The 10606-nt window shown below is 47.6% G+C and overlaps 1 protein-coding gene across 1 annotated transcript in view; it reads right to left on the minus strand.

Annotated features, from left to right (window-relative positions):
* Positions 1–15: 15 nt before the first annotated feature.
* Positions 16–10606, minus strand: part of lonrf1 (LON peptidase N-terminal domain and ring finger 1) — an 18116-nt gene continuing 7525 nt past the window's right edge. Inside the window, exons 4-12 of the mRNA XM_076985552.1 lie at positions 9551–9709; positions 9133–9352; positions 8905–9010; positions 7497–7611; positions 7225–7346; positions 5863–6021; positions 5614–5776; positions 4789–4941; positions 16–1148 (exon numbers count right to left, since the gene is read on the minus strand). Coding sequence (XP_076841667.1) covers positions 990–1148; positions 4789–4941; positions 5614–5776; positions 5863–6021; positions 7225–7346; positions 7497–7611; positions 8905–9010; positions 9133–9352; positions 9551–9709 — 1356 coding nt within the window. The 3' untranslated portion in view covers positions 16–989. The remainder of the gene's footprint in view (positions 1149–4788; positions 4942–5613; positions 5777–5862; positions 6022–7224; positions 7347–7496; positions 7612–8904; positions 9011–9132; positions 9353–9550; positions 9710–10606) is intronic.

The raw sequence follows: 10606 nt of genomic DNA on the forward strand, positions 1-10606 counted from the left end.
GTGTCAGCGCACACATTTCTTAAAATTGATGTTTATTTTTAATTTAAAATTAATTACATAAATATTCAAGCAAAAAGCAGTGTTATAAAAAAAAAATTCAGTAAAATAAAAATCCCCAAAACAAATTGATTTGCATACACCCAGTCTGTCCTGGAAAAACTGTACACACGCACACAGACATTTGGCCGCAAGGCAACTGTAAGACAATTAATCCACCGAATTATTACTTAGAAAAACAAATGCAAAAAAGCCAGTGCATTTGCCGCATAAGCAGAATGCAGGATGGTTTAATAAGGCAAACATTAGTGCATGTGCACCGAGGCCACCTACTGGTGCTGACCAGAGAGACACGCCCCCCACGGCACCTGGAAATGCGCCAAAACGCCCAGCAACAGTGCCCATGGCAACAAGTGCTCTACTGTCCTGTTGAAACTGCTAAAATATACATAGATGCATGTTGGAAATACATGAATATACACATTCCACTTTTAAATCATTTCAGTCACTTGAGAAATTGGAAACTTTTGGCTTCAAGTTAATACAGGTCACTCAGTTAATACAGGTCACTCAGTTCAATCAAATCACAGCAAAACACACAACACCTCTACAGTGCAGTCTGCATCAGCACCCCCCCCCCCCCCCACTGCCCTGGTGTGTGTGTGTGTGTGTGTGTCAGAGTGTTCCTGTGTCAGATGGACACAACCAGAGGTCATGGGCACACTGTCATGGGCACACTAACACTTCCTGACAGGATAGAGATGTGGGTGGCTCCATCAGAACACGCACTCACACACGCACAGTATAAATACACAAATGTATCAAACAAGTCACTCTGTGCTCTTGTGCATTAGAAAACATGCTAATGTGATCACTGCCATAGTAACAGCTAACACCAGTGGGAAACCTGGGTGTGTGTGTGTGGGTGGGGTTGCGTGTGCGTGTGTGTGATCCACTTCCCTGTTTGACTGGTAGGCATGTGCATGTTAACTTTACGCATTGTGTGTATTCTGTAGGTAGGTGAGGATGTGCTGGATCTTAACGAGTCTTTCCTTCAGCGTCGTCATGGAGAGCAGAGAGAGCTGATAGCGTGGATCCACCGGAAGAACAGCCAACAGCCACCAGCAGCAGGCTGGACCATTTGGGGGCACCTGGAGGGGCAGGGGTAGGGGCAGGGGCAGATAAAGACAGCAGATCAACTCCTCCATATTCATCCATCAACTTATACATAATTATCACTGCCAGGGCAGGAACCCTGGAACCATATTCAAAGGTTTAATACATCAAGTGTGATTTTTGTCACACCTTTATGCTAATTCAGGCATATACACTCAGACAGGGCTGCACGGTTTGATGCAAATAAATCACACTGCTAATACTAAGACATATTACAATTTAAACTACAACACGCACACACACACACCTACACACATTACTCAGTGTAGTGACAGATTATTACGATAAATGTTCCTTTATTTATAGATCTCAATAATTATATATTTTACATATATAAAAATACATTTTATATATACAAAGATATAAATTTTGTGACACTGTCACAGCTTTTAAAGAATATTCTTATAAACAAGCCAGACTGAATACATACATGCCAATTACTTAAATCACAATGAAATGTACATTTCAGGCATGAAAATGGGTCAGGGGTTAAAAAGGTGAGAAGACCGGGGGCGGGGCATGTGACGTCATGGGGATACGGCGACGGGGCGTTGACATGTGACGTAATGGGGTGACGGTGACGGTGACGGGGGGGGGGGGGGGGGTGTGGTTGCTGGTGTACGGGGGTACAGCGACAGGTGATGCCAAATATTACGGAGCCCATGGACGTAGTTTTGATTTCATAAGTGGGGGGGACACAACCTGGGGTGGCGAACTGTTGAGCGGGGGGGGGGGGGGGGGGGGGGGGGGGGGTTCAACAATGAAAATTGTTGAAACAATGAAAATTGTCCCCCCCCGTCCCCCCCCAAAACTACGTCCGTGACGGAGCCCGTAAGGTGACATCATGTAAAAAATATAATAACGCGTGGCCACGACTTACTGACACGTGCGAACGAGATAACTAACGCGTGCGAACAAGATAATTAAGTATTACTTTATATAAAGCCAGGTTTACCTTCCTTGCGCAGTCAGTTCGCGAACATCCCTGGGATCTGCTTGCTTTGCTGTGAAAAAATAAACTTTGTTGTCGCGTGTGAAAGGCGACATTAGTATCTCGTTCCCACGCGTTAATAAGTCGTGGCCACGCGTTTTTTTTTTTTTTTTACATGATGTCACCTTACAGTCTCCGTAAAATATAGTAAAATCCATAAAAAAAATTTTTTTTTGACTGTCTTGTCAATGGATTCAATGTATGGAACCAGATCCGTAAACGCGAGAGGCCGCTTTCGCCATTCCAGATGGCTCAGTCAAAACCATTACGTCTAAATGAACCAATAAATACATCAGCAGCGAAAATGAGTGTAAAATATACCAGGATTCTCGTGTTTTTATTTTCTAACATGGGCTAAAGCACAGGGTAGACTCAAACGACAAGAGTTTACAACTTCATCTTCAACCTTTTCAGCCCTGGTGCGAATGTTATCCTCACCCACCCCTGGATTCACCAGTTACAACTGTAACCCTATAACGTGAATTGACTTATTCCAGTCTCTTTTCTGAGGTGTGGGAAGGAAAAATAGTCGGGTTACAAATAAAGGAATTTCTCTTTATTTCCAGCCGAACAGCTCAGTACTGGGAAAAACTCGTAGCGCAACTACGTACACACACTCCTCTCGTGCGAGCACAAGGTCAGCCCCTCAGGTGTCCCTTCATTAGTCCCCCCCACTGGGAAGTCAGCCCATCGGAACTAAAATGAACCAAACTGCAGTACAGTGCTACGGAACTTGTATAATATAACGTATAACATATTGCATCACCACATTTTACCCATACATTTTAACTATTAATTTTAACTATGAAATTAACACTGAATAATAAACATATATATCCATCCCCCTCACACAACTACAGACACACTAGAAAAAAATCTTGTTTCTTATTTTATGTCTCCGTTAACTACACGGGGTTGACGCGAACTTAGTAGGTCTATCTATCTACCTATTTATCACAAGAGCTTGTGGCTCTGACTGTGTTCAACGCTGTAGCGAACGGAAGTAACTTTGTTTTACCGCAAAATATGAAAACGATTGAAACCATAACCCAATTAAATCCACTGGTAAATGTAGTGTTAAATATACGATCTGGTAAATGTAGTGGTAAATGTACGATCTGGTAAATATACGATCTGGTAAATGTAGTGGTAAATGTACGATCTGGTAAATGTAGTGGTAAATGTTCGCTCTTCTGCGTTGTCCGCGGTGTAGCACTAGGTCCTGCTTCTCGTCCCGCTTAGCAGTAAATTAATAACATGAATGAACGTTCGTATGATTGAAACGCTATTTGGCCTCTATGAAGGTTCTGGGCGGAAGCTGCTGGCCACTGTGTCATTGAAATAGCCGATTTCGGAAGTGCTCTGTTTGCTTATTAAGTCAATATGATAATTAAAATATATACATATAATCTCCCGACACCCCCCCCCCCCCAAAACAAAAAAACTCATCGGATCTACACGATTCACGTAGGTCACCCTTTTCAACTTCAAAACGGCGAATTTCGCCGAAAGATGACAGATTTTCATGCCTGACATTTTGTTTATCATTCATATCATATCATTCAAGTTGTGTCCTGAGTCATGAATCTGGTATACTTCTGTACAGTATATATTATTATTAGTAGTAGTAGTATTGTTAATATAGTCCTGTTTTTATAACATGTTTATGATCTGAGGCTGCATTTACACATAAGTTTCCCCTCTGTGGGACAATAAAGGCTGTTTCTATTCTATTCTATTATATGAAAACACCTTTAGGTGCATTTATTTGTACAGGGTAAAAGTCGCCACTATTGACTGTTGTTTAAGAGAAACGCCACTACTTAGTGGCTGGATCACAACACCTGGATGCTCTGTTACCCGTGTACTCACCTGGACAGTGGGACTTTTCGCAATTGTAGAACTAATTAGTGGTGCTTCTGGACTTTGTTTGCTCGTCAACATATTTTGCATTTTGGGCTTAATAGCACTCGAAGATATCTGAACCACTTCCATATGACAGTGCAGTATGATAGCATAGTGTGGTGGGGCTACATGATATTGCAGTGGGGCGGTGCCTTATAATCCGGCTTGTGTTGGCGGCTCCATTTAGACGTGAAATAGAAACCAAAGTTTATGTAGTGATATCATTATATAATATAATTATATCACCCAAAGCTCATAGTTGTCATCACAGATACAGGGAGTCATGTTAACACTGCAAGCAGCACAAACTGTTCCTGTAAAACCTCAAACGCATGCTTCAACAAAACAAGCTGTTCAGAGCCCCGTCCACGTTGGGCTCGGGCCACCTCACACACCCAACACAGCTCACTTCACACACCTCGCCTCACACACCCAACGCTGCGGCTTACACTCCAACTTGCGCCTTTCTGACATCACACTGGTGTGTTTTGTTCTGTGTGGGTGTGTGTGTGACACACATCACAGAAATGTGAATTACAGCAAATGAACGTAATCTGTTACAATGAACTACAAAAGTTCACCACTCGCAGGTGTTTTATTTTGGACAGGTACTCTCTACCGCCCCTAGAGAGGAGCAGCTCAAACTCCAGGTAATGGGCACACTGTGTCATTACTAATGGGCCTTTGAGTCCAGGTGTGTGTCTGAAAGGACAAGTTACCTGGATATCGTCTTCTCTCTCTGGCATGGGGCCAAAGTGCTGCAGGATCTGGTTACGGAAGCGGTTCTCCAGAGTGTGGAACCACACACGGGCCTGGCCATACACCTGATCATAGAGTTCCTGCAGACGGAGCACCTCCACCTCATCTACCACCTGGATGGACACACACATACACACACACACACATCACACACGCGCACACACACACACACACACAACATATCTAACATAACAGTTCTATAATGCATTTAGATTTTGTATACACTGGTATGGATGGGTCTGGGTCTGAGAATGTGACCTGCCTGCTGCAGTGTGCCAGGTTGAGTGTTTGGCAGAGGAGGGGTATTATGGGGTAGTTATGAAGTTGGCTAAGGCCAGTGGGGATCTTGTTTCAGCAGACCAAGGCATGGTTGGGTGAGTTTGGTGAGGAAGAACTCGACTGGCCCACCCAGACCAATGACCTCAACACCACTGACCCAATCAATGACCTTTGGAATGAACTAGAACATCTCCACAGGGACCAACTGCACATTAATGCCTATGGATTTAAAATTCATGGATTTTTAGGACATTATAAAGCTCTGTGAGATGTGATGTGTAGGTGTCCCAATACTTATGTTCATAAGCAATATTAACACAATGTTAATATATATATATATAATACTGTTCTACCTCACAAAATGCATGGTGCGCACACAAGCACTCCCCGCCCACCGCCACACCCATCATGTTCCCCGCCCACCACCACGTCCACCGAGTTCCCCACCCACTGAGTTCTCGCCCACCACCACGCCCACATCAGTGTGCTGTGGCTGTGGTTCTCACCCTGTGGTCCTGCAGGTAGTCCACGTGAGCGGTGCAGTACCCGTCCCTCATGCTCCGGGACAGCACGCGGAACCTCTTCCCCCCAACGGTGTCCACCACAGAGCGCCCGTCCGGCAGGTAGTGCACAGTCCGGATATGGAGCATGCAGCCATAGTCCGCAAAGCTGGGGAGAAAAACACACTTTTAAAACACACACACACACAAACACACACAGAATACACACAGAAACTCAGATCCACAAGCACGCACCCTTTGCGGGCGTCATGGATACACATGCCGAACTGGCGTGTGCCCGTCTCCACGCAGCGACGCATCATCAGACGGTAACGAGGCTCGAACACGTGAAGAGGACACGGCACGGTGGGGTACGCCATCGTACACACGAAGATGGGAACACTCCTCTGGAGACTGGGGGAGAGATTAGGGATTAACACCGCAACACTGGGGTTGGAGGAGAGGTAACAGAGTGGGGGAGAAGGGCAGGGGTAACAGAGTGGGGGAGAAGGGCAGGGGTAACAGAGTGGGGGAGAAGGGCAGGGGTAACAGAATGGGGGAGAAGGGCAGGGGTAACAGAGTGGGGGAGAAGGGCAGGGGTAACAGAGTGGGGGAGAAGGGCAGGGGTAACAGAGTGGGGGAGAAGGGCAGGGGTAACAGAGTGGGGGAGAAGGGCAGGGGTAACCGAGTGGGGGAGAAGGGCAGGGGTAACCGAGTGGGGGAGAAGGGCAGGGGTAACCGAGTGGGGGAGAAGGGCAGGGGTAACCGAGTGGGGGAGAAGGGCAGGGGTAACAGAGTGGGGGAGAAGGGCAGGGGTAACAGAGTGGGGGAGAAGGGCAGGGGTAACCGAGTGGGGGAGAAGGGCAGGGGTAACAGAGTGGGGGAGAAGGGCAGGGGTAACCGAGTGGGGGAGAAGGGCAGGGGTAACAGAGTGGGGGAGAAGGGCAGGGGTAACAGAGTGGGGGAGAAGGGCAGGGGTAACAGAGTGGGGGAGAAGGGCAGGGGTAACCGAGTGGGGGAGAAGGGCAGGGGTAACCGAGTGGGGGAGAAGGGCAGGGGTAACAGAGTGGGGGAGAAGGGCAGGGGTAACAGAGTGGGGGAGAAGGGCAGGGGTAACCGAGTGGGGGAGAAGGGCAGGGGTAATAGAGTGGGGGAGAAGGGCAGGGGTAATAGAGTGGGGGAGAAGGGCAGGGGTAACCGAGTGGGGGAGAAGGGCAGGGGTAACCGAGTGGGGGAGAAGGGCAGGGGTAACCGAGTGGGGGAGAAGGGCAGGGGTAACCGAGTGGGGGAGAAGGGCAGGGGTAACAGAGTGGGGGAGAAGGGCAGGGGTAACCGAGTGGGGGAGAAGGGCAGGGGTAATAGAGTGGGGGAGAAGGGCAGGGGTAACAGAGTGGGGGAGAAGGGCAGGGGTAACAGAGTGGGGGAGAAGGGGAGGTCTACAGCACACTGAGGACAACATTTGTAATTATAACACAAGCAAAGAGCTAATTATCAGCTCAGGGGTGAGGTGGGGGTTCTCATTGTTTTTGTTGATACTATGTGTGTGTTAATGGTTTTTTGTGCTTACGGTGTGTACGTGTATATGTGTGTGTGTGTGTGTGTGTGTATTACGCTTACTCAGAGAGTTCTTTAGTTTCCTCAGTGTGGAGTCGGTGTCTCTCCACATACTCCTGAGGCAGGTACTGCCTAATAATGTACTCCAAAAGCCAGGTGGAGCAATATGTCCTACAGGAGAGATACTGCAGAGGGACAGAGGGAGAGGGACAGGAGGAGAGGGACAGAGAAAATAACACTAAATACATTTTCCATGGTCGTTTTAATACAATAAAACAGCTTCCGACTCTCAGAAGCTCAATGAAAGTTGAAGCTGTGTGTAAATGCACTCTCACCATTCTGAGACTCTCTTTGCAGAGAGGACACTGTGGACTGTGGTCCAAACATCGCTGTAGGCAGCTCTTACAGAAGGTGTGTCCACAGGGTGTCGTCACTGGCTCATACAACAGCCTAGAACACACAGCAAAGAAACACTGCAACCAACCTCTGTGTAAAACACCACTCAAGGAACCCAGTGAAAGGTTAACGGTCAGTTATGCAGGTAAATGTTAAAGATCAGTCATTACAATAAATTGTGAAATATTTAGAACATAATTGAAACATAATGAAAAAAAAATCTTAGCATCGCAGTTCCTGTTCTATAGTCTTGTTTTTTGTTTACATAAACCTGTCAGTCAGGTTAGGACAAACCTACTTAGAATCCCATTAGTCCGCCCCCTTGTCTGTCTGGATAAAATACGTAGTCTGCTCAACACCCTACATCATTAGATGATGATGACTGTTCTGCAGACAAAACCCCACACTGTATCACCAAAAATGCCAGAAGAAACGAAGAAAGAAGAGACAGCACAGGTATATACAGGTGTGTTCATTAAGGTCTAAGTGTTTATTACATACAGGTGCACACGTGGGACAGCCACGTTCCTCCTGGACAGGTATGTAAACACTATACGCAGAATGATTGAACTGTGTGAGTGAAAGACTTTGCATAATGAATGGGATTGACAGTTATTTAGACAGCAATGAGACAGGTAGCAGTAGAACAGGTAAGAACCCACAATGAGACAGGTAGCAGTAGAACAGGTAAGAACCCACAATGAGACAGGTAGCAGTATGCTGCTGTCACATGTGTGTCGTATGTGTGCTCGCTAAGGTCTAAATACAGGTGTGCATGGTAAGATCCTAGTGTTTATTACATACAGGTGTGTTCGGTAAGGTCTAAAGCCTGCTTTATACCTCCGGACACGGACGAATTTCGTCCGTCCGTACCAAACGTAGCCTCCGTAGGGGGCCACTATACCTCTTTCCGGTTCCAACGTTATGATTTTTTTAAATACATCCTCTAAAGGGCAGTATAGTCAAATTTCCGGCACCGGCGCACCAGCAATCTCCTCCCAGCTGTTTTTGCATCGCTGTTTATCGCGATGACCTGGCACCGTAGCAGAATGTAGCCTCTAATCAACTCGCAAAGTTTCTCTTCTAACTCGAGCGTCATTTTTTAAAGTCCAGTACTCTTCTTCATTGATTTTCCCGAATTGGTGTACGTCCGATGCTTCTGACTCTCTACTGCCCCCTGATTTCCTGTTTATATTGCTCCGTTGCTACGGATTCGTAAGCGCTCTGGCAACGGACCCACTGACGGATGAAACGACCTCCGGAACCGGACGAAAGGGTCCGTATCCGTAATTACCGTAGGGTGTGAATGGGCCTTAAGTGTTTATTACATACAGGTGTGTGCAGTACCTCATGCACAACGAACACTCAAAGTCATTGGGGTCCAGCAGGTTTCTAGGCACTGTTCGATGGACTTTGGTCTCCTCGTTAACCATCAGGGTTACGGCTGCAGTCACTACGGTGCAGACAGAGGGTGGAGGATCAGAGCTGCCCTGGTGTTCTCAGGCTAATGCTAACGCTAAAGTGAGGGCAGGTTTTACACTACCACGTTTTCTCTCGGCACTTTTTCTGTCTCACCTCCTTGTCGCTTTTGCTTGTTGCTGTGGCAACTGGGCAGACCAGGCCACGCCTCCGAGCCAGACAGCTTTCTCTTCAGCAGTGTGCCCTTTTCACCCAGCTGAGGGGCGGAGCAGACCCTCTTAAGCCCCTCCTTCTCAGCCCCGCCGAGACCATGAGCCCGTAAGGAGTGGGCCCGGTTCAGTCCAGACCGCTCTGGACTCTCTGGCCTGCTGAGCTTCTGCACAGAGGAGTCCAGAAAACAGCTAGTGTAACCATGACAACACACACACATGCAAAGATGATGTGGAAGAAGAAATGACTTAAGTGGATAACTCAGAATTCCTAGTAGCCACTATGAGAGTTAACCACAAACACAACAACAACAACAGTGATGCAGTACCGGGTGGACATGAGGTTTAGATGTGTGGAGGTTTACCTCATGGGGCCGAGGGGAAGGGCTGGCAGAAGAAGCTCGAGGGTCAATCCACACCTGGGCGGGCACCTCCTGGGCCTCACTGAGCAGGTGTGTGGAAGGCATGTGGGTGGTTTTGCTCTGCATGTTTTCACAGGCTGGAGACAAAAGACCATGAAGAATCTACCGGAGGGGAAAAATGAAAAAAAGAGATGAGAGAACCACACACTACTGCATACATACACACACACACACACACACAACTGCACACAAACACAACTGCGCGCGCACGGACACACACAACTGCGCGCGCGCGCACACACACACACACACACACCTGCGCGCGCACACACCTTCACACGCACACACACCTGCGCACACGCACCTGCGCGCGCACACACACACAACTACGCGCACGCGCGCCCACACACACACACACCTGCGCGCGCACACACACACACCTGCGCGCACACACACACACACACACCTGCGCGCACACACACACACACACACACCTGCGCGCGCACACACACACACACCTGCGCGCGCACACACACACACCTGCGCGCGCACACACACACACCTGCGCGCGCACACACACACACACCTGCGCGCACACACACACACACACCTGCGCACACCAGTAGCGAATCGTGACCATAAAACCTGGGCCCGCTACCCACCCGAAATTTTTTTGTTTTTCCTCTCCTAATAAACTGCAATAAAGAATAAAGAAAAAACCAAAAACCGAGATGACAGTATAGCTTTAGAAGCGCAATAAACAATAACATTCGTACTAGATAACTTGTTAAGCAAAATAAGTTTCCAAACAAAATAAGGTTCACAGCTCCGTGGTTCTCGGAAGCGGAATATGTAAATATGTAAATGAGGACGTCAAAGGGATGAATCGAAACTAGATAGGGGCGGTAAGCTAACAGCTAGCGTTGCCACAGCGGGCGGAAATTATCATACAGTTAAGCCCGCCCACTAAGACGGCAGATTATGATTGGTCGATTTTACTGTCATTTGAAACTGGCATTGCGCTGAATTATAACTGCCAGGCCCTCTGTAAACGAACAG

This window comes from Brachyhypopomus gauderio, unplaced genomic scaffold (assembly GCF_052324685.1).
Source record: "Brachyhypopomus gauderio isolate BG-103 unplaced genomic scaffold, BGAUD_0.2 sc40, whole genome shotgun sequence".
NCBI classification, from domain to species: Eukaryota; Metazoa; Chordata; class Actinopteri; order Gymnotiformes; family Hypopomidae; genus Brachyhypopomus; species Brachyhypopomus gauderio.